This window comes from Podarcis liolepis (genome assembly GCF_965112155.1).
Source record: "Podarcis liolepis genome assembly, chromosome: 11".
NCBI lineage: Eukaryota > Metazoa > Chordata > Lepidosauria > Squamata > Lacertidae > Podarcis > Podarcis liolepis.
The window spans coordinates 41,095,206-41,120,480 of NC_139565.1; the positions used below are offsets into that span (position 1 = coordinate 41,095,206).

The following is a 25,275-nucleotide window of genomic DNA, read 5'->3' on the forward strand; positions in this document are numbered from 1 at the left end:
TGCTAGTGTTTGCTCCAATTTGCAGGTATTTAAAGATTAATAAGATTTTTGTGCTTGCAGTTTGTTTAGTCCTTGGATATATTCTAACCCTTCTAAAAAAATGCTGAGAAACAGATATGAGCATGTGAAATCATCTTAGAAATGCTAGGGCTTCAAGAACCTGTGCATGTATGATGTACAGTGGTCCCTTGGTAGCCAACCAAATTTTTCTGCTCACCACAAATTCTGCCTCAAGACTAAAGTAATGCACGTTAGGCACAGCTGTCCATGTAATCCGATTAAAAACCATAGCTTCTGTATGAAACACACTTTTGTTGTTGTTTAGTCATTTAGTCATTATATCAGTGCTCCTAGATAGATCTGCATTGGCTTCTTATAGCTCACCAAGCACAACTGAGGGCCAAAAGATGCATGACACAAGAAAATGCTAATTTAACCCATACAAAGCTTAAAAGCATGGGCACATGAGAAACTGTTCTCTTCATTATCCAATTCATGTTTTCCACAGACCCATTGGGCACTCTTTCCTCATAATTCACACAGAAGAACAAATCAGATCACACATCTTATTCAAGATGGTTGCCCTTGAAAACCACAAAAATCCAACCTCAACATCTTCCTGAACCTTTGTAACCTCTTCTTAGTTAGGTTTGGAGGAGAGACGGTCTGGTATTCCTGGGGGTCAATGTGGGCCCCTCACTTAGTGCAGGTAGGGCACCCCCATCTGAAACCCTCCCACAACCTATTGTGCAGTCTCTTCTCTGTTCCTTACATTCATATTCAATACCAGGGGCTGTGTCCATGATTGTTTCAGTTACCAACTTTGCCTATCCCCTTCCTTTCTACCTCACCAAAGTCACCTCCTAAAACTCACCAAAACTACCTCATCACCTTATTCCTCGCCAAAGCCACCTCTCACCTACTAGAACTCATCAAAACCTGTAGACTTTGTCAAACCTCCACAGTTTGCCAGGACCACCCACTTGCCTGGGTCAGTCGCTTCCTTGCTGGCCTGACTTGTCCATCCAGGATGTTTGCCTACCACTAACCCCAATTCCTCCCTCCCCACCCTTTGACACTGCTGCAACAGCCCAGCAGCTCTGAGAGCTCAGTTTGCTGTCACATTTTGTTTGTTGTTATATTTCTAATTCAGAGCTTTCCAAACGTTTCATGTTGGTGATACAAGTTTTAGACATTTATCATTTTTACTAGCAAACCAGAGGTTAAACTAATCCCTTTCCAGCCCTGGGAGGAGTGCAAGGAGTATTCGTGTGACACACCTACACACTGCAGCCAACACACTGATGTGTCATGACACACAGTTTGGAAAGCTCTGTTCTAATTAAACACTTTCAAACTATACACACACATTCACACACAGAGAGATAGGGAGAGAGATATCCCTTGGAATCTGCCTCCCTCCCCTAAAAGGCAGCTCAGCTGAATTGGACCTTACTCTTCAGCATCATAGCCACTATATCATATACACTGGTATGAATGAAATATAGATGTGGGGATGCAATATTCCCAGTAGTGTGGAAAGTGAATTGCAATTTTGTTTGTAGGTAACAGTGAAACAGCAATTATGTTAGTGCTACGAGCTACCTGTCTGTAAGCAGGCTTACCTGCCTCATGTCTTCAGGATAGGGTGGGACTAATTCAAATGATCAGTTTAAAGACCTGAGAGTATAGCGTGATGAGAATGTCCAAATTATGCATGAATATACATGTAAATCCCTTAGCAATTAAATGAAATGGCTATAGTCCTGAAATGTTTAACTTTCCAATAGTCTTGAGACACGCAATTTTTTTGGAAACTTGGATATTAAGGGAGTTCTATTCTCTCAAGGATAATAACGACAATATTATAGCCATAAAACCCAACACCTAATAAAACATTTAACTTTTTCCCTTTCTCTCTATGGAAACATAGGATTAAAATTTAACATTTAACATTTTAAAACAAGAATAAATCTGTACAATTATTTTTAATTCACTAATTGTTTTATGTGTATTTGAATGTCAGAGCAGTCTCTTCTTGGTTTATGGCTTTTAGACATACATTGTTTTTGCTCTGCAGAAAAACCAATTTCAGAGCTGAGAGGAAGAAGACCACAGTGGGGGGTGGGTGTCCTATAACCTAATGAAGATGACCTACTTTTATGTGAGCATAACATTCATCTTCTAGAATGGGAGGTTATTACAAAATAAGATTACCTGTATGATAAATCCTCTATAATTACCTGCAAGTGCCTTATTTTTCAGTGTTGGAACATTTCTGATTTGTGGATGCATTTCGCACACTCTGCAGATGACTAAACATATATTTAGATATCAACTCTAGACATTTTTAGTTCAAATCAATTAGAGAGGGGGGAGTAGAATCATTCCCTTCTGGCTGCCTATATTTTTCGTTTAATCCTGGTCAGTGTAAGACCTTATTACAAGTAATTTGTCATTATAAGTCTGAAGAAAAATGCTAGCCTCACAATTTTTGTCATTTCCCCCCCACACTTCCCTTCAGGCTGCAACTGTTGATGGGCTTTATGGAAATATAAATTCAATCAGCAGCTGCAAATTTCATGAGACGTCCATCTTCATGCTGAATTTGTAACTGAGTGTCAAAACAATCTGTGGATTCCTCCCTGATGAAACGCGCATTGAATTGTAAATTTCTGCAATTTTCTCATGTTTGAATTTAAGGGGCACTAAAACAGAACTAGCTCACATAAAGCATATATCAGCTTAGGACAGGTACAATTTTTTTTGCATAGTATTCAAAGAGTTAATTTTTTTATAAAAAAAAAGCTATGAACAATATCTGGTCCTTTAAAAAGCAATACAAAATTAAACTACATTGCAAATTTTATTCCATTCAGAAATATAGGAGAATAAAAAAGATGTTCAGTGGGCTTTTTTATGCTTGTCAGATAAGCTACATGTTTTATCTATTGTTGTCACTGTTCATTTTCCAGAATCTTGCAATGATTAAAATCCAGAAATTAGCTTGGCAAAGTTTAAAAAGATTCAATGGTGTCAAAACAGTCAAACAGTTGAGTAGGAAAAGTTTAGTTTTGAAAGGGTGCTGCCTCCTCCTCTTTGATATAAATCTTATTTTTAATTAAGTGTTGATGGAAGAGAAAATACAAAAATATAAAAATTGATTTAAATTGCTAAAAAGAGAGGGAGAGAGGGCCGCTAGCTCATAGTTCTAACTGTTCATTGTTCTCCTCGGCGGCTCTAAAAGATGGCAATTTTCTATTCAAGCTGCTATTTCTTACAATAGCTTAAAGAAAATGTATAAGAGACAGAGCATATTATGTCAAGTGAAATATTTTATTTTAGAATGGATTGTCTCTTCCTCCAAGGATATTAAATCCCAAATATGCAAAGTGTTGTTTTCCCTTCTTTCTTCTTATTACTTTTCCCTCCAGCAGCTGTGCATGACTTTAAATATCTTCTCAACAATGCTGATACTGCTCACTGGATCCCTCCCCATCCATCCCCTGCATGTTCTCTGCTTTTCAATTTTTATTACAGAATGCAAAGATACAAATGGTAATTGCCAAGATTTTACCACACATAAGACATACCATTTTAATAGACTGGTTACTTGGAAGTAACACAGAATCACTGGGATCAAGTCTTGGCTTGCATGATACACCATTTGTTTGAACTATTACTACCACTTCTCCACCCTGATTCCCAAAATGGCAACAGGATATCATCAGAGAAATCAGCATGGGGGGGGGGGTAATGCTGAGGATGAAATGGAAGGGAGGTATTAAGATGGGACACCTTGCCCCAAATCTCCCAATGGCTATACACAGTAGCTTTATATAGATGCTGTTCAGCACTGGGAAGAAAATAGTACCTTGGGGGACTCCGCAGCATAACTGCCACTTAACCAATGCTACTCTCCAAAAGCATGAGCAGAAGCATTGCAACACTGTTTCCCTAACTCCCACCTCACAAAGCTTGTCCAGAAGGATTCCATAGTTGGTAGCACCAAAAGCTACTGAGAGAGCAAGTAATAGGGTGGCACTCCCCTGTCCCTCTCTTGATCAAGGTAGTCCATCAAGGTGACAAAGACCAATTTCATCCCCAAACTGAGTCTGAACTGAGATGGAGACAGGAATGGGTCTAGATCAGGGGTAACCAACGTGATACCCTCCAGATGTTATTCAACTACAACCACCACAGTTACCTTGGTCAGGGAAGCTGTCAGGCAGCAGAGTAAGAAATATACCAACAGGAATCCCAATCTGTCTTTTTTCTCAGCACCAGGTGCAGGTTTTCAAACCCCCTCCCATTGCAGGGGCACTTTCTGGTGAGTACAGTGGTACCTCTGGCTGCGAACAGGATCCGTTCCAGAGGCCTGTTAGCAAACCTGAACAGAACGCAACTCACGTCTGTGCGTGTCACAATTCACTGCTTCTGTGCATGATGTCATTTTGCGCGTATGTGCGAGTGGCGAAACCCAGAAGTAATCCGTTCTGTGACTTCCGTTACTTCCGTAACATGAGGTATGACTATAAAATGGCAATCTATAGGCCATAGCACTGCCAACCCTGGATTGCACTCAGTACCCAAAGCTGAGTCAGATAATAATAATAATAATAATAATAATAATAATAATAATAATAATAATAATATAATTATTTCTACCCCACCCATCTGGCTGGGTTTCCCCAGCCATTCTGGGCAGCTTCCAACAGAAGGTTAAAAATACATTACAACATCAGTTATTAAAAACATCCCTAAACACTAAGCTCATCCATGCAGGTTTCAGCACTCCCACATCTGCAATCAAAGTCTTATTATGAACCAAGCCAGCATCAAGTTACTGCATTACCAGGCCTGATGGCCCAGTATTCGAGCAACCAGAAATCCAATAGATGGAGGTAGGGTTAGAAGAGGGGATGGCCTGTACACATCCATATCCTCTTCTCTTCCAAAGAGGATATGTTTTCCATACCCAATTAAATCTACCACAAACCCAATGTCTCTACCTTAAAGTTCTCCACAGCCTTGGAACAATGTATCATTTTACCCTTACCTTGACTTCTACTGCTCCTCTATCCTCAACCAACCAAATCTGTATATCCTGCTTTGTCCATTCTCCCTTGCACAGAACTCCCTCCCTGGACATTTGCACAGTGCTACCTCCTCCATTCATTAAAATCCTTCCTCAAAAGCTAACGTTTCAGCCTACTTTTGACTTAATCTGATAATTATCATTTCCAACTATAAACAAGGTTTAAGGACAGTTTCCACATTTTATACCTTGTTCCTAGCATCCTGGTACATGAATATGCCTATATTGTCAGTATATATTTAATGGTGGAACCATAGAAATAATAATTTCTTCTCGATTACATCTTAAGGAAATCAGGTATAGGTCTCAGAAGAAGAACAGATGGTTAAATATTAAAGCTCATTTTTAGTGTTTGAACCCACACACACTTACTCAGTACAAGAAATTTCACCAACCGTGGGAATCACAGCAAGTTCTTCATACTTATTTCATTCCATTGTGTTGCTTTTAACAGCCATGTGGGAAAGGCCTCAGGAGATTCCATTTTACTTCCAGCTCTGCTAATAGCTGTATTTGAAACCATGGATTAGTTGCTTCTCTGTAGTTTTCTTTTAAAAGGTGAAAAGGCTTCCATGCCTCACAGGGATTTGAGATGATACATCAGCTATCACATGCAACATACTCAGTTCTTACTCCCACACAGAGATGCACTTTTTAATCCAAATGTGAAACTTAAAATTAATTTAGAGAAGGTTCAAATGATTCCTGCTGCACAGCAATTTGAAAGTTAAAATACTTCCCCCCCCTTAAATCTGTCAAATTACTGGACCCTGAAGCAGACATAGCCCATCACCCTTGCACTGCAGTTGGCAGTCCCAGACCACAAATAAGAGGATTTTACTCAGTACCTGATTTGCCACAATCATTGCAGGGAGATTGCAATGCCTTTCTTTGATTGCTTCATCATTTACACAGCTCAGCATGTAGGGAAGTATGGAAACAAAACTACTGACTCACTCCTGTGTTGCCCCTAAGCCAGAACACACCTAATCTTCTTAAGGTATCAGACAATCCTACCATGAAGATATACTCACATGTAGCCAGTGTTTGAAATTCCCATTGTTCTAGGAGCATTTTGAGACGAGGAATTTCATTAGCGCGAGCAGTTTCTGAGATCTGGGTACAGTACTACACCTAAGATTCCCGATTAAAATTCAGAGTGGAAGGAAAGGAGGAGCTTTTTCTGTCTTCCCACTTCCAGCTACTCTCTGAAGACTGGAGAAGAGACCCTCTTAAGAATATTAGGGGGCTGGGCAGGGGAAGGATTAGACCATGTGAAAAATGAACATAATTTTAGCTGCAGTTCATTCATTTTCAGCTTTGTTGTATTGTTATAAAAAAGCGTGCCTAGACATTCCATTGTTGCGCCCATAACATAGATTTAAGGTGCCATTTAGCTCCTAGCTTTCATATCTGTTTCTAACACTGCATGTAGCCTAAGATCACCCACAAAGACGGCACCCAGAACAGCACTGCTGAACATAATTTACATTCAATGGAGTGGCAGGACATCATATTTACCATATTTTTTGCTCTATAGGACGCACCCGACTATAGGACGCACCTTGTTTTAGAGGGGAGAACAAAAAAAAAAAATTCTCCCCCTCTCTGCCCAGCGCCCCTTCAGCGAAGCGGCAGGAGGCACTGCGCAGAGAGGGGGAGAATTTTTCCCCCTTGTTCTCCCCCTCTAAAACAAGGTGCCGTTCAAGGTGTGTTCAGTCACCTTCAGGCGGCTACCTTGGAAGCCTGGAGAGCGAGAGGGGTTGGTGCGCACCGACCCCTCTCGCTCTCCAGGCTTCAGTGAAGGCAACCCGAAGCCTCTGGAGCGCTGCGGGAGTTCCCGCTCCGCTCTGGAAGCTTCGGGTTCCTTTCAACCTGCTCTTTGGGGCTGGCGGGGAAAAGCCCACCGCCAGCCCCAAAGAGCAGGTCGGGTAGCAGCGGAAAGGCGCGCAGCCTTCCTGCTGCTCTGCGAGCTTCTTGGGGCTGCCGTGGAAGCCCGCCCCCCCCCCGCCGCCCCAAAGAGCAAAGAAGCCAAGGCAGCGAGCGGGACGCATCCCGCTCGCTGTCTTGGCTTCTGCCATAGCCGCGCGTAACCTCTCCAGCCGGGAGAGGCTGAACGGGGCTATGGATTCTTTAGCCCCGCACAACCTCTCCGGCAGGGAGAGGCTGCGCGCGGCTATGGCAATACCCCCACCTCCCCCAAAAGCCCACAGGAGCCGTGCACCCTTTAAGGAGCATGCGGCTCCTGTGCGCTTTTCTATGAGGAGGGAGAAGGGACTGACTGGCCGCGTCAGTCCCTTCTCCCTCCTGAGGAAAAGCCCGCAAGAGCCGCCCGGAGCTTGTGTGCGGCTTTTGGGGGCTTTTCCTACCTGCCTCCCCCCTGCATTCGCTCTATAGGACGCACACACATTTCCCCTTCATTTTTGAAGGGGAAAAAGTGTGTCCTATAGAGCGAAAAGTACGGTAGATAACTGGGATGGCCCTGAGATGTATCCTAATCCATATGAAGCAACATCTGAGAGAGGTGTTCTCAGATATGATTATGCTTCAAAGTAACCTTTTGTTCAGCAGCAGCAACAATTTACTCCATACAGAAGAAAATAGAAGCAGAAATGATGTGAGGAATAGCAACCATCAGAGATCTTTTTACTTAGGGAACATTATTTAAATGACACAAGCAAGCTCTCCATGCCTGTATGAAGAAAAATCAATTTCAGATAGAACCCTACTAAAAGTCAAAGTGGAGAATCTCTGTACGAGAGTCAGGAAAACAAGCCTTATGAGGAACAGTTGAGGGAGCTGGGGATGTTTAACCTGGATAAGAGGAGAGTTAGAGGAGACAAGATAGACATCTTCAAATATCAAAGGGCTGTCACATGGAAGACAGAACAAGCTTGCTTTCTCCTGCTCCGGAGGCAGAGGTGTACCTAGGGTCCCTTGTGCCCTTGACAAAGTGTGTGTGTGTGTGTGTGTGTGTGTAGAAAATGAGAATGGGGTGAGGTGAGGGAGGCTGTAGTCAAGAGCAGAGTTAAACAGTTATTGTTGCATATACTTTGGTACACAGGCCACTTTTGACCTCAAGTGCAATGGTATCCCCTGATTAAGGAAATATACTATCTTTAGCAGCCACCAAAACATACACAAGGAAATGTTTATCAATTCCATGAACCATGGTTTTCTTACACCCTGTGTGGGTAATTATCAAATCTTTTGGACCACTTTGAACAACAGCTGCAAGAGAAGAAGAGCACAGGTGGTGTCTCTGTCAAGACAGCAGAAAGGGGACCTGTTCTTTCTGCTCCCTTATCTCAATAATGTATGAATTACTTCATTGTCTTGGATTTATTCTGAAGGTGAACAGACTGAATACTGGCAAGACTTTCAGATCAAGTGCTGGAAAACCCGATCAAGGATTGGACTAGACAGCTTTGAAGACTCCTCCAATTTAGTGGTTTGATGATTGATCTTCCTCAAAAAGAAAACCTGAAGGTCAGTTGCCCCTCCTACAAACTCTGATGGGAGAATACTTGCTGCAGTGGTTAAAAAGAGATCAAGCCCCACACTTATCATAGAAGCCTTAAGGAGTCTTGTATATTGCTGCATGAGGCAGAGTCAATCTGGGAGTTCCTCTTTCTCTGAATGTACTCCTGCCTTGCGATTTCATAATTCTCTGGGGTGCTTCTTCCTCTAAAGGACATATGATATCCTACCACTTCTTAGAACTTCTGGGAACTCATCATATACAAATAAACCTGAAATCTTTCTGACAGAGGCATATATATCCTCCTTGGTAAGAAGTCACAAGTATAATATAGGTAGTAGCAGAAAGCGGGGGTGGGGTGGGGGTTAAGCATAGCACCCATACCCCTTCAGCTTAGTTAAGATTTTTAAAAATGCATGGACTGAATTTAGTCTCATTTCATACAATAAATCTTGGGACACACTCATATTCTTACTTATCTGGGAAGTATCCCAATTCAATTCAATGGGTCTTACCTCTGAGTAGATGTGCCTAGGATTGCACTGTTAAATGGGGTTAATTCAAGTATTTAATCCTCTTCAGAGTTGTAAATCTATATGTGCAACTTGAGATGAAAATCATAACCATTTAATAACCTACAGTTCTTTCTTTGTGCATAATATTTGCAGATTTATGTATATGTAAGATGAGAGGGGGTGAATTAAAATATAAGAAAAATATATTAAATAGATCACCCAGTAGACAACTTGACAGTTAGTTATTTCTTTTCCAAAAGCAAATCAATATTGGCATTTCCTTCAATCTTACCCTACTAGTACTTTCAACCTCATCTTGAAATCAATGCAAGTTTCTCCTAGTATACTTTTCTATTCAATCCACCTCCTATGCATTTAAATTTCTTACCGTTCTTTAGAAAACACCTTGTTCAGATTAATAATTCTTATTTCATAGACATTATATGTGGGGCTTCATAAAGGTTACCATTCATACAGGCGTTGCAGGTTACATATCAGAAGTGGTTCTGGGTAGCCAACGTTAGGGAAGAACACACCGCTCTATTGATTTACGGGAGCATCAGAGCATGATATGTTCTGCAGCCTGAATCTGATCCCTTGCAGTGCTTTGTCAGCAGCTGTGGATTTTTGAATAATCATAGGCTCTCAGAACAAAGATCCATTTTGACTATGTACTGTAATAGGAGATAGCAATAAAAAAGGTATAGCCTAAACATAAAATTGGAAACACAATTAAGTCAGCAAATTTTACCAAAGAAGCTATACTCCTTACATGTTTAGAAAGTGGCCAGAGTGAGAGAGGACACAAAACTACTGCACTAACACTCTACTTCAGTAGACTAAAAGAAAATCTATGTGACAGGTAACAACATAAAAAGCAAAGTAAAATCTGATACAAAAGAGCCAAATCCCTGAATGAGACAAAGGACCAAATACATATTACATTACTCACACCTCTTCAAAAGCATGCTGAAACTGGCTTATTTTGAAGACAAGGTAGGTATGGCTCTATGGAAATCTGTGCATCTCCTATTTAAAAATGCCACCTCAGAACCATTTGACCATGCACCATATTTGCAATAAACAACACCTTTGGGAACAAATAGAAGATCGGGCAGAGGGTGATTGAGAGGGAAACTGGTGCAAACCCCTGGTTCAGATCTTAAGCACACTTAACATGATGCAACATACAGTTTGGTCCAAAGACAAATGAAACAGAAATGGTTCACAGCTCCACCCAAGACCCGTCTTCCCAACTCTACCAAGTTTCACAATAAACTTCACCCTAATACTGTACTCCATATTATTTCCATGCACCTCACTTTCTCAAGGGCACAACTGCCCTCTTTTTCTATTCCAATTATAAAGCGTTCAATCTCTCCTTCCAGCTAATACCCATTTACTGTTGACTGAAACCCAGCTTTTCAAGCTAGAACTCTCATGAGAGGAAAGCCCATCTCTGCAGACAGTTTCCTGCTGCTATTTTGCAAATCTGGCAAACTGGCCATGGTCCAATCATTTGGTACTATGGTTCACACCTTTGTGCTTGCTCCTGTGATAGGAATTTTGAGGTCTAGATATATGGTAATGTTCATAACTGCACGTACATAGATCAAGCACAGGAAGACTGACCTGAAGCCATTTTTTGATTCCTAAACTGAGCAAATGTTTCTCTGCATGGTCAAAGTGGAAAAACCTCCCCACTGTCTTTTCCTTCAAAAATCCTGTCTTAAGGGTATGTCTGTGTTTGAATAAGAGTGTGAGCCTTATCATTACAAAAGAATGGCCAGGCTACCAAGGAAATCCAATCAAGTAACCTGCCAGACAGGAAATAAACAAGGACAAGAGAAAAACAACATTTAAATTTCTGTGATGTAGGTGGGATACGAGGGGTGGTCTTAGGTTACACCCCTTCTGTGATGTATGCATAATGTTTCTGGGGGTGGTCTTGATCTACAGGATGGGAATTTCAAAAGTCTTTATAAGCCATTGCACAGCATTTCTGGGGGTCCTCTTCCTCTCCTGCGTGTGAGGGGAGTACCCTGTTGCAACAGATCAATAAAGATCAAGCTTACTAGCTGCTTTGCTTCTCAATATTCTCTGGTTGGCCTCTGTTATTTTCTCCTACCAATAGGGAACCTATGTAAGGACTCTATATGGGCTCTTGGATACCCCATAAGGGAAAAGGGCATATTTTTATTTACAACACTCCTCTAAGCCAAAGTGTGTGACATATTGAGGAATGTGAGCAAAATTAGATAAAACAATGGCCTCTGCAAAAAAAGAGTTGTTTTGGGATTGAAGAGCTCCATTCTTGTGAAGAAGGCTCACAAACAGTATACTGCCTCTGCCTGAGAAAATATTTTATTTGCATAAGCTATAAAAACTAGAAAAAGGGACATTTGAGTATTAAAAGTTCTTGGCAAGCAAATGTATTTGCAAACAAATATGTATTCGCTAATAAAAGTTGTTACCACTGGTGAGGCAACAAAGCCTTTGTTGGAGTGCTTGGTAGCCTCTGTGAATACATGAAGCATGCCTTCCCATACTTAACTCTTCCCAAATACATTACTTTCTCACTAGCAATAAAGTTACTGGTTAATTTGGCCTTGACCCTTCACTACGTAGATATTTCCATTTCCTAAGTAATTGCTTTTCTTTTTTTCAGTGGAATGCTTTTTCTTTCAGTTCTCTCTCAAGAGCCCTCAAACATCTTTGAATGGTGTTATTAACATTCTTCTCCTCAAATACTTATTTGAAGAATCTGCTAAATGCCATTCAGCATTTCAATGTTGGTGTTTTACTAGTTACCCATGGTCACTCTTTTTCTAGATTTCCAATGTAGCATTGTGGTGGTGATGTTTTTTGTTTTTCAACAGTCTGTAAATGTATCTCTCTTTCTCTCTCACACACCACTTCTTTACATTGTCTCCCGCATCAATTTTCAATAGCACTGCACATTTCTTTACATTTTACTCATGTTTTTCAAGAGTTCTTAACAGCTTTCAGTCATCTTTAACAATGCATCACTCATCTCCACTGGATGAATCCAAGGCTCAGAATCATATATTCATATATTTCCCTTTTTATAATGTATTCTCTCTTTATATTTGAGTACCCTTTCCTTTCTTGTGCCTCTTGTTCACCAGCATTCAAGGGGTCATTTTATACATTCATTTTTTCCTGATTTTTGCTAAGTGAATGGCTTTGGCATACATACAGAAGGGAGAAAGTTCTGTGTGAACCAGAATTGCACATGTGTGTTGTAAAGGTGAACTCTCCACTAGATAGAAACTATATTTCAATTTCATTTACCACCCTAATATGGCCATACCACTAATCAGGACTACTGTTTTAACTATCTTTTTTGGATAAAAGGTCCTGCCTCCTTTCATGTGCAAAAGGTTACATTCCTCTGATTCTAAGATGAGCAATGTGTGGTCCATCAAGCTTGATTTTATTACAGCTCCTTATTTTCATACAGACTTAATTCACAGTGTTGCAATATCACTGAAAATGGCCTGAATAATTCAAAAAGGACTAACATATACTGCAAATATAAATTATGAACAATTAAAATATTCTGCATTTGTCAAACAATGGAAGCTGAGAGAGATACTACATTCACATAGGGAAGGATATCAGTCTTTAATAGTTTAACCAGCAAGTTAACAACCATGCTAGGACTATAGAAGAAAAGACAAATGGCCATCTAGAGCAGGCTTCCTCAAACTCAGCCCTCCAGAAGTTTTTGGCCTACAACTCCCATGATCCCTAGCTAGTAGGACCAGTGGTCAGGGATGATGGGAATTGTAGTCTCGAAACATCTGGAGGGCCGAGTATGAGGAAGCCTGATCTATTAAAACAGCTATCCATGGGTTGATAGGTCCCTGAGATGTTGCAAAAAAGACTCTAAAAGATAGGGGAGAAACAGTGCTATTTTAGACAGTTTATGATCCTTTTCTGCATGCAAATAAGAATTGTAGGGAAAAAGCAGAGTAGAAGTTGAGAAACATAAAGATTAAGCTGTCAATTTAAAATATGATAATGCACATTCATCCACGTGACAGATGAACAGATGGATTTTTTAATTTCATTTTTGAAAAAATGGACCAACACTTAAATGCAACTATCCCCCTTTTGTAAGGAAGCAAATGCCTCACTCAAGAAACAAATGTGGAATGCTTAACATAACATGGAACTCTGTGATTAAAATTAATGTTACTGTACAAATGTAATACTAGTATACAAATGAATGATAGAATAATAGGCAATTGTGAATAGCCTTGGCAAAAGCAAACTGCAGGAATAATGTAAACACAGTCATCTCAGCAAGCAAATAAAATCCAGATGTGATAATATCTAAGTTTTTTAGGTTGACAGGCATAAAGGTATCATACACTTGCATGCATGTTTTATGAGGTCTGGCTATTTCTATTTTTCCAGTCTTCCCAGAACAATTTTCTTCTGGATATTCCACTTGCCAATTCCACTACCTGACTTGAATGCAGACTTTTATCATCTCTAGCACTGGCTAACATAATTCAGTTTTCAAGTATATTCCATCAGGCTAAAGTAGAAGGACTGATGGGACTGCAGGGCCTTGCCATTGGCTAAGCTAAGATAACAGTGACTCCTGGATCCTCCTTTATTTACAGTGAGGGGGGAAAGTATTTGATCCCCTGCTAAATTTGCCCGTTTGCCCTCTGACGAAGAAATGACCAGTCCATAATTTTAATGGTAGGTTTATTGTAGCTGTGAGAGACAGAATAACAACAGGAAAACCCCCAGAAACCCAGAAGACAAAAGTCAGAGAGTGATGTGCATTATAATGAGTGAAATAAGTATTTGATCCCTTTGCAAAAGATGACTTAGTACTTGGTGGCAAAACCCTTGTTGGCAATTACAGAGGCCAGACATTTCTTGTAGGTGGCCACCAGGTTTGCACACATCTCAGGACGTATTTTATCCCACTCCTCTTTGTGGATCCTCTCCAAGTCAGTAAGATTTCAAGGCTGATGTGTAGCTACTCGAACCTTCAGCTCCCTCCACAGATTTTCGAGGGGATTAAGGTCTGGAAACTGGCCAGGACCTTAATGTGCATCTTCTCGAGCCACTCCTTTGTTGCCTTGGCCATGTGTTTTGGGTCATTGTCATGCTGGAATACCCACCCCTGACCCATTTTCAAAGCTCTGGCTGAGGGAAGGAGGTGCTCACCCAATATTTGATGACACATGATCCCTTCCATCGTCCCTTCAATGCTATGAAGATGTCCTGTCCCTTAGCAGAAAAACACCCGCAAAGCATAATATGTCCCCCTCCATGTTTGACTGTGGGGATGGTGTTCTTGGGGTCATGGGCAGCATTCCTCCTCCTCCAAACATGGCGAGTTGAGTTGATGCCAAAGAGCTCGATTTTGGTCTCATCTGACCACAACACTTTCACCCAGTTTTCCTCTGGGTCATTCAGATGTGCACTGGCAAACTGCAGATGGGCCTGTACATGTGCTGACTTGAGGAAGGGGACCTTGCAGGCTCTGCAAGATCACAGTCCTTCAAGGCGTAGTGTGTTACCAACTATTTTCTATGGTCTTGGTGGCTAATTTGTGTACAGGTGTCTTTTGTACAGGTACTGTAATGAGCTGGGATTACAGGTAAGACCTCTCCCTTACAGCAGGTGCTTCTAATCTCAGCTCAATACATACCGTGAAGATACCAGGTAGCCTGACATCTGGCTGGTTGATAGGGGATCAAATATTTATTTCACTCATTATAATGCGCATCAATCTCTGACTTTTATCTTCTGGGTTTCTGGGGGCTTTCCTGTTGTTATTCTGTCTCTCACAGCTACAATAAAGGTAAAGGGTAAAGGGACCCCTGACCATTAGGTCCAGTCGTGGCCGACTCTGGGGTTGCGGTGCTCATCTCACTTTATTGGCCAAGGGAGCCGGCGTACAACTTCCAGGTCATATGGCCAGCATGACTAAGCCGCTTCTGGCGAACCAGAGCAGTGAACAGAAATGCCGTTTACCTTCCCGCCAGAGTGGTACCTATTTATCTACTTGCACTTTGACGTGCTTTCGAACTGCTAGGTTGGCAGGAGCAGGGACCGAACAACGGGAGCTCACCCCGTCGCGGGGATTCGAACCACCTACCTTCTGATCAGCAAGTCCTAGGCTCTGTGGTTTAACCCAGGACCGGTCATTTCTTTGTCAGAGGGCAAATGGGCAAATTTAGCAGGGGATCAAATACTTTCCCCCCTCACTGTACACAAGTATTTCTAACCCGACAATTCATTCAAAAAATATCATGGTGATATACATGATGAAATTATAAAATACAGTAAAAATGACCAACACTTAAGTCAAATTCTTGAACTGTTTCTAACCCAGCTGGAACTTTGTAACTAAAATATAACACCCGTTGGTTTGATTTTCCTCCTCCTTCCCAACCCCTTTCCCCGTTGCGTACTGTCTTTTAGACTGTATGCCTAAGGGCAGGAGCTGTTTTATTAAACTGATATCTGCAAGTCATTCTGGGACCCTTTTTAATGGAAAAGCAGGTTAACAATGATTTAATAACAAACTGAAGCCTGCTGTACCATTTTAGCAACTTTATCCATCCAATTAACTAAACTTTCTTAGAAATTACATTTGTGTGAGAATTTTGTTTATAAGAACACTAGAGAATATTCAAACTGCCTTAACATGAAATATTAGCAAAGAAGCATCGGAGAAATGGCAGCATATAGTGTGTTCTAATTTCATATATTACTCCATAATTTAAACTATTAAAAAAAGATATTGATGACTTCCTTATCTTGCACAAGAATACAAAGTATCATATTTATACCAAACATGCGGAACATCAATCTCATTCTCTCCTCAACACCATAAAAATTACTCTAGGACACTTTCCATTTTTACTTAAAGTGCTATTATAAATGTGTTGTTCTTTTTAAGTGTAAGAGAATGGGGATTTAGAAATCATTTCTAATGTTTTCCCTGATTCCCATCAATGGAATCTGAATTACAAAAAGTGCCATTTGGCAAGCACTTAAAACTACACTTGAGTTTTGAAATAATTTATTTAAAACCTCCAAATAGTAAACACAGCTCATTAATACCAGCTGCACTGTGCCATTTTTCCTACAGATTATGCATGCATTCCAGAAACCATTTGAAATCCTGTCACTGCAAACAGGCCTTAGCAAGATAGAATATGCTGGATGTAAATCTTATCACATTTCAAGGCATCCCTGGGGCCAATAAAACAAAGAAATCCACCACATTACTATGTGCAACATCTATGGCAAAAATTCCGCAGTAACTAAAACACAGCATAGAACTGTACAGATGTCAGTGAAACTTTCACAAAGAGACTATGTATCACTCACTGGCAGATGATAGTCAGGATTTGTTTCCAAACAAGCCATTGGGATGCAAAGGAAGGGTAAATCAAAAAGAAACACCACTCCTGGTACCCAAATCCAACCTACCCTTTCCCATGCCTGGCTCTTCATATTACCAAGACAGCTCTGAAGGACATACAAACATGAGAGCATCAGCTTCCTCCTTTCCCCTTGTGGCCCAAATGCACACAGAATTCCTGCGCCTGCTTCTTCATATATTAAAAATTGTGGCCAGTATTCTTAAAGTGGGCTTCGAAATAGGGGTGGAGAACTTCTGGCTCTCCAGCTGATGCTGGATTCCAACTTCAATAGACTTCAGCCAACATGGCCTTTGGTCTGGGGAGATGAAGGAGTTGGAGGCCCAGCAACATCCCACATCCTTACTTAAAAATAAAAATGTAGGAGTCATCAAAACAACATCAGGAAATTATTTTCCTGAGGAAAACTTTTTTAAATTACCAATTTAGGATCTTAATATTAACTTGAATGGGTAACCATATTACAATAACATTCCAGAATACTAGGTGTATTTCATTAAAGAGGTGCAATACTGTTTTCAAGAGCTAAATATGCATTCTACTGGACTAATGAAATTACTTGGGCAAAAACTTAAAATCAAGGTTTAAATCCCTCTTTCTCCTCCACACTTTAAAATGATGTTGCTAGGTTTTGGAAACTAAGCAGTGTACAAATTTTTAAAATAAAACTGAACTAGATAAAGGAGAGATATGACAGCAAAACACAACAACAATATTAGATTGCTTATTGCACCACAAAACAGATAATAAAGGGATCTGAAGTTTCAGAACCCAGAGGCAGATTATAGAAAAGGACAAAATGTAAAAAGAGTTAACTTGTAAAACAAGATTATTGCATACCACCACTGACTTAAAAATAATTTATGAATTTTATTTGCAGTTAGAAACTGAGATGATCCTATGAATACATTTAATCAGCACTTTTACAATACTATGTAATCAGAAGCTGACCCCCAGGTTCTTTGAAGGCAGAGTCCCATCACAGGAAAAACTGATTTTTGACCATTCTTTACACTGCAGATGAAACATCAGATTTTTATTGGACTATTAAAAGCTGCCCAGTGAAGAGTTCTCATGAAGTCAAAGTATTATATTACACTAATTTAGCCACTATTAGCACAGATTTGCCTATGATGGGGGGGGGGGATTACAAAAGAATAGAGCAGATGTGTGGCTCTACAAGAGGTCAACTTAAAGTAAAAATATTTTTTAAAATAATAGAGTGATCATATATACTGAAGTTAAAATACAAGAAATATTTCCATGAAATAGAATCTAACAAAACAGCCAGCTTGTTTTGACCCAGGAACAAGTTATCAAAATTTGTTAGGCATCAATGTTAACAGTATATCAAAATGAGTGGTGGCAGCTCATACTCTTAAAGAGCTATTTTTAAGGCTCTATATGCATTCCTATGAGAATGATGTGAGGCAATTTTTGTTTCCAATTTTGAATTTTAATAGCTGCTATGACTACGGTGCTATTTTTTCCCTAACAATGGAAGTCAGGCTGAAGGGAGGGGAAGTCTTGCTACAGAGAGATACCTATTTTACTGTTCTTTTCCAAAAAGCACACCCTCATGGAACATTTTTTTTAAAAAAACACATTTAGATATAGCACATTATCTGTCCACAAATACTAGATGGTGGTCAACAGGAGTACGATTTTAGTACTCTGCCAATGCACATTTCTGCTAAAACAAAATTCTTATTTTTTCTATTTGCAATGGGAAAATGGTAGTAGTGCTTGGATTTGTAAGTGAAATCTAAATTTATGATCAAATTATTTAAAATAAAAAAGAAATGCCATGAGACAAGAGGATAAAGGAAAGACATGCCCCTTGAATAATAAGGCATTGCTATAATGACCTTATGAACATCACTCTATCATGATTCATTATTCAAATTTTTACTTTATTGTGTTAGTGTTTTAGCCAATTTGTCACGAGGATAATACTGGTATTATTACCACTCTCTTGTGTTTTGTAGTTTGACTGTTTCTATTCCGTGATGCAATTCTGTATACTTGGGCAAGATTCCTGCACTGCAGGGGGTTGGGCTAGATGATCCTCATGGTCCTTTCCAACTCTACAATTCTATGATTCTACACTGTTATTGTGATTATGATGTGACACTTTAAATGGTTGCTGTTCACTTTGAGATATTTTATGAGAAGTGATTCATAAAGAAATAAGTATTTGTACTGTTCCAAATCTAGAGCATCTCTCTTTAAAATGGAACAGGGCAGGAGAAATGGCCTATCTCTCAATATTGTTTGCCAAGAGGAAATAAGAGTGCACAGACAAGCCATCAATCTAAAGCTTTTTGAATCAATGCTGCCGCCGTCTGGCCACACTTAAATTCTACAAGTTTGTGTTTTATCAAAGAATACAGTAGTTTCCCACAAACCATGCCACTGTAGTATTTATACAAATTGTATACAGTATCTGTGTAGTCGTCATCCCCCCCATTCTGAGGTACAAAGTATCTAATCAATACGGCATACAATGTATACATTAATATAAATCTACAGCATCATTTAAAAAGAATGAAAAGAATGAAAAGAAACAATGGGATGAAAGACAGGAGACGAGAAAAATAAGTTTTATCAGCGACTAGACAATGAATGTACTAAGAATTGATAGTTTCGTAAAAACATCCACCCTTATAGCTTAAAAATTGCAAACAAGTAGTTGACGCTTTTATAAAGAGACCCTGCCTTCCTTAATCTAGCCAAGTAGCTGCTTATTCAGATAACAACTCTAATTACTCCAAATAGATTCTGTAGTGAAAGCAAAAAATCATGACAGATGGTGCACCAGTTCTTAGGACCCTATCAGCACATAGAAAAAAGACAACCTGTAGAGTCCTCCTGTCATTTCATCTTCCTCTTCTATCACAGTATCACAACTGTACTCTAGAAAACTTTTAACTTCGTTGTTTATATGCCATTATCAGTATGACATGGGCAATTAGGGACAACCCCTTCTGCTCAGAACCCTGTTTCAAAAATATTGCCCAAAGTGATTAAGGCATTGATTAGATTCATACAACATTACTGTATTTTTCATAAGGATGGTCAAAAGGAAACCAACTAGGACTAAAGCAAAACCTATAGTTCTAAGGGTTTAGTACTCCCTCTGCTGGTTCAATTACCATTTTTTCCAAAGATGAAGACTGGAAACAAAGAAACTCAGAATTGGTATGCAACATGCCATTTCCGCTGTATGTTTCAAGAGCATGAAAATATGATATATAAAAAACAGAAGATAATGGCTAAATAACTAATTCTAGTTGCATAATTGACTTCTGCTTGTACAATAGAATTTCCGCTTCATCTCCTTCCCCTGCAACATCTGTGATGCTCCCCTAAATCTGTGTCAGCAGGTCTCACAGCCCTCTGCAGTCTCTTTGGCGAACACATTGGGGGAAGAGGTGAACAGAAATTCCTGTTGCATTTGCTGGCATTATGACCTATGTCACATTTTTATGTCAGGAGACTATCCTACCTTTTCCTTCTACCCACAAGGAAATGGAGCCGGCATTGCTCCATAAAAAGACTACATCCTGTTGGAGAATGAATCTTTGAAACTGGTCCCAGGGTGCACTATAACTGACAAACTGGATGACTCTATACTTGGTCACAGTCACTCATCATGTGCTAAAACCAACTTAACTTGCTTCAGCCTTTGATTTACCCACCTGGCCTCAGAAACTAAGGTGAAGTTTAAAAACAGAAACAAAAAAAGTACTTTGATCATCTCAATGAAACTACTGATTTATTACTTATCTTTGCTTTAAAATCCTACTCTTTTATGACAAACCATACCCAGGGCAACAAAACATCCTAGTAGGGAGTGCAGGGGCTCAAATTAAACAAATGTAAATATAAAATAATTAGCTTTGTTTGGGTGTGTCCACAGAGTACCAAACAATAGCTAGATGTGCATGTTTGTAACTAACATGATTATTTGTTACTAATAAACTTGCCTCTGATCTTAAGTAACCTTTATATTCCAAGCAACCCCATGTGTCTTTAGGTAACTTTCAAAACTTTAAAAATGATTAATACTACTTTGCTTTTTTCTGTTCAAATAAATATAGCTGCAAGCTAAGCTTTGTTTAGCTGACCCAATAAGCCACAAAATCGTTTAAGCTAAGGGTTCATATTATATCTTATTTAATTCCTTGAATCATATTAAAAAAAACTAATTGTGTCACCGTGAAAGAGATAATAAAAAATGTTATGAAGTAGACCAAATGACGTTTCTCTTTGTCAGTCAGGATAGTTCAGTCAAGATGAAAATGCACGTCACAGAAAGAAGGAGAGAGGGAAGTGTGAGAACCTGAAACTTGAGCATCCTCATCTTTGTATGAGGTGAGCCTGACTCTTTCCAAATGGATACAAACTGAGGTTCCAAATATTTGAAGTTTTGTGATCTTAGTACATATTTATGAAGGTGAGAATAAGCATCTTCCAAATTAACTCATTTAAGACCATACGCTGTCATATTTTTTGCCATTTTTATATTGTAATATTATGTTGTGAACCATCCTGAGAACTACGGATGAAGGGTGGTATACAAATGTCTATTTATTATTATTATTATTCCTGCTTGGTTGCTCTTCATTGGCCAACTTCAGTTTATAAGCGCAAGAACCTTTAAAAAGCCGCCAAAAACATAATCTGGATATAGGTTATTCTAGGCAGTCAGAAAAACAAGCAATGGTGTTTAAAGGTTGGGAACATTTATATTATTTGAAACTTGACATTTCAAATGAAGAACTTGAAGAATGGTGCCAGCTAATAACTTATTTAGAAAAATCCTGCTCAATCTTGTTTAACCAAGTGATGGTATTCATATATAAACTTGCACTGATTCTTTGTTCAAAGGATGACAATGAAATGAGATTTGTTGCAAACCAGTGATGATTCCCCTCCACCACTTTCATTCTCTTAAAGCTGCCATACTGAATATGTGTTTTATTGATTAATATTGTACTACCTATCTCAAAACTTTAAAAAAAAGTTTTAAAAACATATTTACAATATGCATTAGAGGATATGTGCTAGATATTAAATGTCTAGCATGTTTTATGCTGCAGCATAATTTTTCATTATTACTATTACAAACCATTTTTGTATTCATATTACCAAATAGGAAGAGTTATTTCACACTGAATGCATGTTGTAATAAAATGCATAAACTGTACAAGGAACTTGTTTTGTAATTACTGAGATATGAATAGCTTGAAAATCAATATAGGCTGGTATAGCAAGGGCAATTCATCATGTAGCAAAGCTATGGTGAAGCCCTGACAGTGTTATACAGTAAAAAAATAAATGTATTACACAGATAAATCTACCCTTTTTAGTGAAATACTTGACTGAGATACTAAAAATGAGTCATCAATCATGGTTGCTTAAGTGTCCAATCCCACCTTCCAGCTCATCCAGTTTCAAGAGTGGCAACTCAGAAGTCATCTCAGAGTAAATGACTTAGCCTGGATGTTTCTCTCGGGACAAGCATGATGGAATTGTATTATTTAATCACTGTCAAACTAATCTTTTAACAAGTTTAACGTGCTAAAAAATCTGAGAATATGCAGTCATACAGACATAGTTGGGAACAGGTAATGCTGAGACAAGTTACAATCCTATGTAGGGTCCTTTCACACAGACATTCAGGTCTCCAACTACGTGTAAACTCAATAGGAAGCTGCAGTAAAGCACAGCAACCCAAGCGGTATACCAGTATAATATTTATTTAAATTAAACCCTTCTATTCTGCTTTTCAGGCAAGACTATCTCTCAAAGCAGTTTACAACCAAACATACAAACACAACACATTTAATACATTTAAAATATCCAATGATCTCTAAAAATATAAAAACAGCATAAGAAAAAAGTGGCACATTGAAAACTACAATCTGGTAACCATCATCCTATATTAAAAGACAAAAGAATGAAATGAATCTTTCAGGCCTGTTCAAAAGACACAAGAGATGAAGCTGGCCTGATATGGCTGACAATTAAATTCCATAATTGGGTGGCCTTTGCAGAAAAGACCCTGTTCTTGTGCCCATGTGCACAATATACTTCATATTTTCAAGTGTAAACTCAAAATATCATAGATGTACAAAGATCTAGAATTTCAGTGCTAATTTCTAAAATGTGACTTCTATACGACTTCATGGAAAAAGAGCCTCATCATTCAAGATACATAAATCTAACAATGGGCTGGCAAGTGGCAGCTTCTGTACTAAAACTGTCTCTCTCCAAATCCCAATCTGTAAATTACTGATTGGAACTTTAGCTCAAATGTGACCTTCCAGTAAAGCTACTTTCTGATCAGAGAGCATAGCTCTCTTGGCAACTAGAAAAAATAACAGCATAAAGAATTTTATTTTAACTATACAGTACTAGGGTCACGGTAGATAAAAATAGATTTTTAAAATGTAAATACAAAGGGTTGTATTCAACTAAGTAGAACTGAGTAGAACTAATGTTGAATACAAACCTAAGTTTCACTTACAGAATAACTTGGTTAATATCTTAATGAAATTAGTGCAGTCTACCAGATACATGGTAAAATGGATGAGGTAAAATAGCTGAGCTTGAATCCTGGCAAGACAGAGACACTGTGGTCGAGTGGTTCCAGTGCCTGCTCAGTCATGTAACCTAGCAATCCAGTGGAACTTATATCAACATAAAGGGTGGTGTAAGTCTGTTTGTTTTCCCTCTGAAGGGCTTAGGCCAGCCCAGTCACTAGTAGGCTTGCTCCAGAATGGGATTGGATCTGGTGTAACTTTACACCATCTTGAGGAAAGCTGGTATAATTTATGCTGTCTTAAAACAACTGGAATGTTCCTTCAGTAGGGCAAGACTGCAGCATACCTCTTATTTAAATCTAACACACACACACAGAGTAAGCCAAGTATCAAAAACTTGGGAACACTATACAGTACTAAGGCAGAAATTATATATATGGGCCCCAAAGTGACTTTGGACCATGCCTAAACAGTGAAGGAGATAAAATGTGCATGTGCTTTGGTCAAAATAAAGCCCTGTGCAATATAATGCATGTTTACTCAAAAGTAAGTTCCACTGAGATCTATCAGACATACAGCCCGATCCTTGGGCATTTTTAATCAGAATAAAACTTGCAGGGTTTGATTAGACTTTCTTCCAGGTAAGCGTGCAATCCTTAGGCTGCAACCCTAGCCTCACTTAACTAAGTCCCATTTAACAGAATACTATTTAAGTGTTGAGTGGACATGGCTGGGGCTTTAGTTATTCACAGAGTTTGTGTCAGCAGTTGGCATCCTTGAGCAGCTGTCAATGTCCCAGAGGCTTGCTGGCGATGCCTGCCTTGGAGATCTGGTACAGCATCAGACAGCTGAATGTAAAACTACCTTTTTAATTCCCCACAATTCCAACCAAGTATCGCTCTGGGGCACTGTGGGAAATAATAAGAATAATAATTTATTATTTATACCCCACCCATTTCCCCAGCCACTCTGGACGGCTCCCAACAAAATATTAAATATAAATTTATAAAGCGACAGTTCAATCCAGCTGCCTGCATCACTGCCAGCAAGCCCAGAGATCCCTAAAAATTTGCAGAGGATCCTGAAGTATGTAATAAGTTAGCTCTCAATGGTCTTCAGAGCCTTAATAGTAACAACAATAATAAAATTATTCTTTGTGCCCTGCCCATCTGGGTAGCCCCACTCACTCTGGGCAGCTTCCATCATATGCAGATTAATAATTATACACACCATTCCTTGGGAGAAAGCCCAACTGAGCTAGCTTTTGAGGAGAGGATTCTGCCCACGATCACGCCCACTAAATGGAAGCAAAAGGCAGGAGTAGGGAACCTGTGGCCCTTCAGACGACGCCGGGCTCTCAACTCCGGCCAGGCTCCAGGGAGCGTGTGAGCGACCGAGAGGGCGGCCGTTATTCCAGCTCGGCCAGAGGGAACTTCGGATACGCGAAAACCTTCGGGCTCGTTTCTGAGAAGAGCGCGCGGCTCGTAAACATAACCCGGGTTTGACCTTCCGACCGACTCGCCCCGCCTCCTTCCCTCCCCTCACCTGCCCAGGTTTCGTGCTTCGGGACACGGTAGTACTTGTTGCCCTGGGGGTCTGCGCCGACATACTCTTTCGCTGGCCCCAAAACCCGGAGCTTCAGCGAGCGCAAGAGCCGCCAGACGCCGCTCATGCCTGTGGAAGAATAAGGCGCATGCGCGGTTCTCTCGAGTTCTGTTCCCCACACTGACAGGATTCAAACACGTGACGGTCGAGAGCCTCGAACCGTCGAGAAACCGTTTGAATGTCATGTCCGCTTCCCGCCGTTGACGCAGCTCAAGCTAAGCCCGACGCTGACTAGGGGTGTGGAGTGCGCGCGCGCCGACCCGCCTCCAAAACTCTGCGCATGGGCACTGTGTTGTTCCCGTTCAGCACTGGCGACGAAAGACGACGTTTTAAATAACAAGCCCCCGCATTGGCTGAGGGGCTCTCACTCGGAGCCAATGAGCGCTAGATCGCTCCCACAACATGGCGGTGCCGTGGCTGCGGCTTATCACATTTCGTCATGTTGGGCTTTATTTCTGCCCGCCAAGCAGGCTTGGAAGACCCGCTGAGGCTTCGCCGGGCTGAGTCTACCAGGAGGTAAAGCAAGTCTCAGGGCAGGCCGGAGGCCTCGCCTGGCAGTTCTTTCTGGCTGTCTGGG

The 25,275-nt window shown here is 40.1% G+C and overlaps 2 protein-coding genes and 2 long non-coding RNA genes across 7 annotated transcripts in view; 2 read left to right on the top strand and 2 right to left on the bottom strand.

Annotated features, from left to right (window-relative positions):
• NDUFAF2 (NADH:ubiquinone oxidoreductase complex assembly factor 2) overlaps positions 1-24,916 on the bottom strand; it is a 43,362-nt gene extending 18,446 nt beyond the window's left edge. Inside the window, exon 1 of the mRNA XM_083465558.1 lies at positions 24,639-24,916. Within this exon, the coding sequence (XP_083321684.1) occupies positions 24,639-24,765 (127 nt within the window). The 5' untranslated portion in view covers positions 24,766-24,916. The remainder of the gene's footprint in view (positions 1-24,638) is intronic.
• On the top strand, positions 4,198-21,138 carry LOC310688771. Its single transcript, XR_014517166.1, has 3 exons — positions 4,198-4,330; positions 8,452-8,587; positions 20,822-21,138. It is a non-coding gene; the product is annotated as an uncharacterized lncRNA (long non-coding RNA).
• On the bottom strand, positions 22,468-24,630 carry LOC310688769. The gene is made up of 3 exons (XR_014517164.1): positions 24,324-24,630; positions 23,762-24,001; positions 22,468-23,116 (listed from the first exon to the last, which is right to left on the bottom strand). It is a non-coding gene; the product is annotated as an uncharacterized lncRNA (long non-coding RNA).
• Positions 24,917-24,998: 82 nt separating the features above from the next.
• ERCC8 (ERCC excision repair 8, CSA ubiquitin ligase complex subunit) overlaps positions 24,999-25,275 on the top strand; it is a 37,707-nt gene continuing 37,430 nt past the window's right edge. For 3 of the 4 annotated variants that reach the window (XR_014517075.1, XR_014517076.1, XM_083465460.1), the window contains exon 1: positions 24,999-25,214. Coding sequence is in view for 1 of the 4 variants with exons in the window: in XM_083465460.1 (XP_083321586.1) it covers positions 25,138-25,214 (77 nt within the window). In the remaining 3 variants the exon portion in view is untranslated. The remainder of the gene's footprint in view (positions 25,215-25,275) is intronic. The other variant, XM_083465462.1, reaches the window with a different exon arrangement.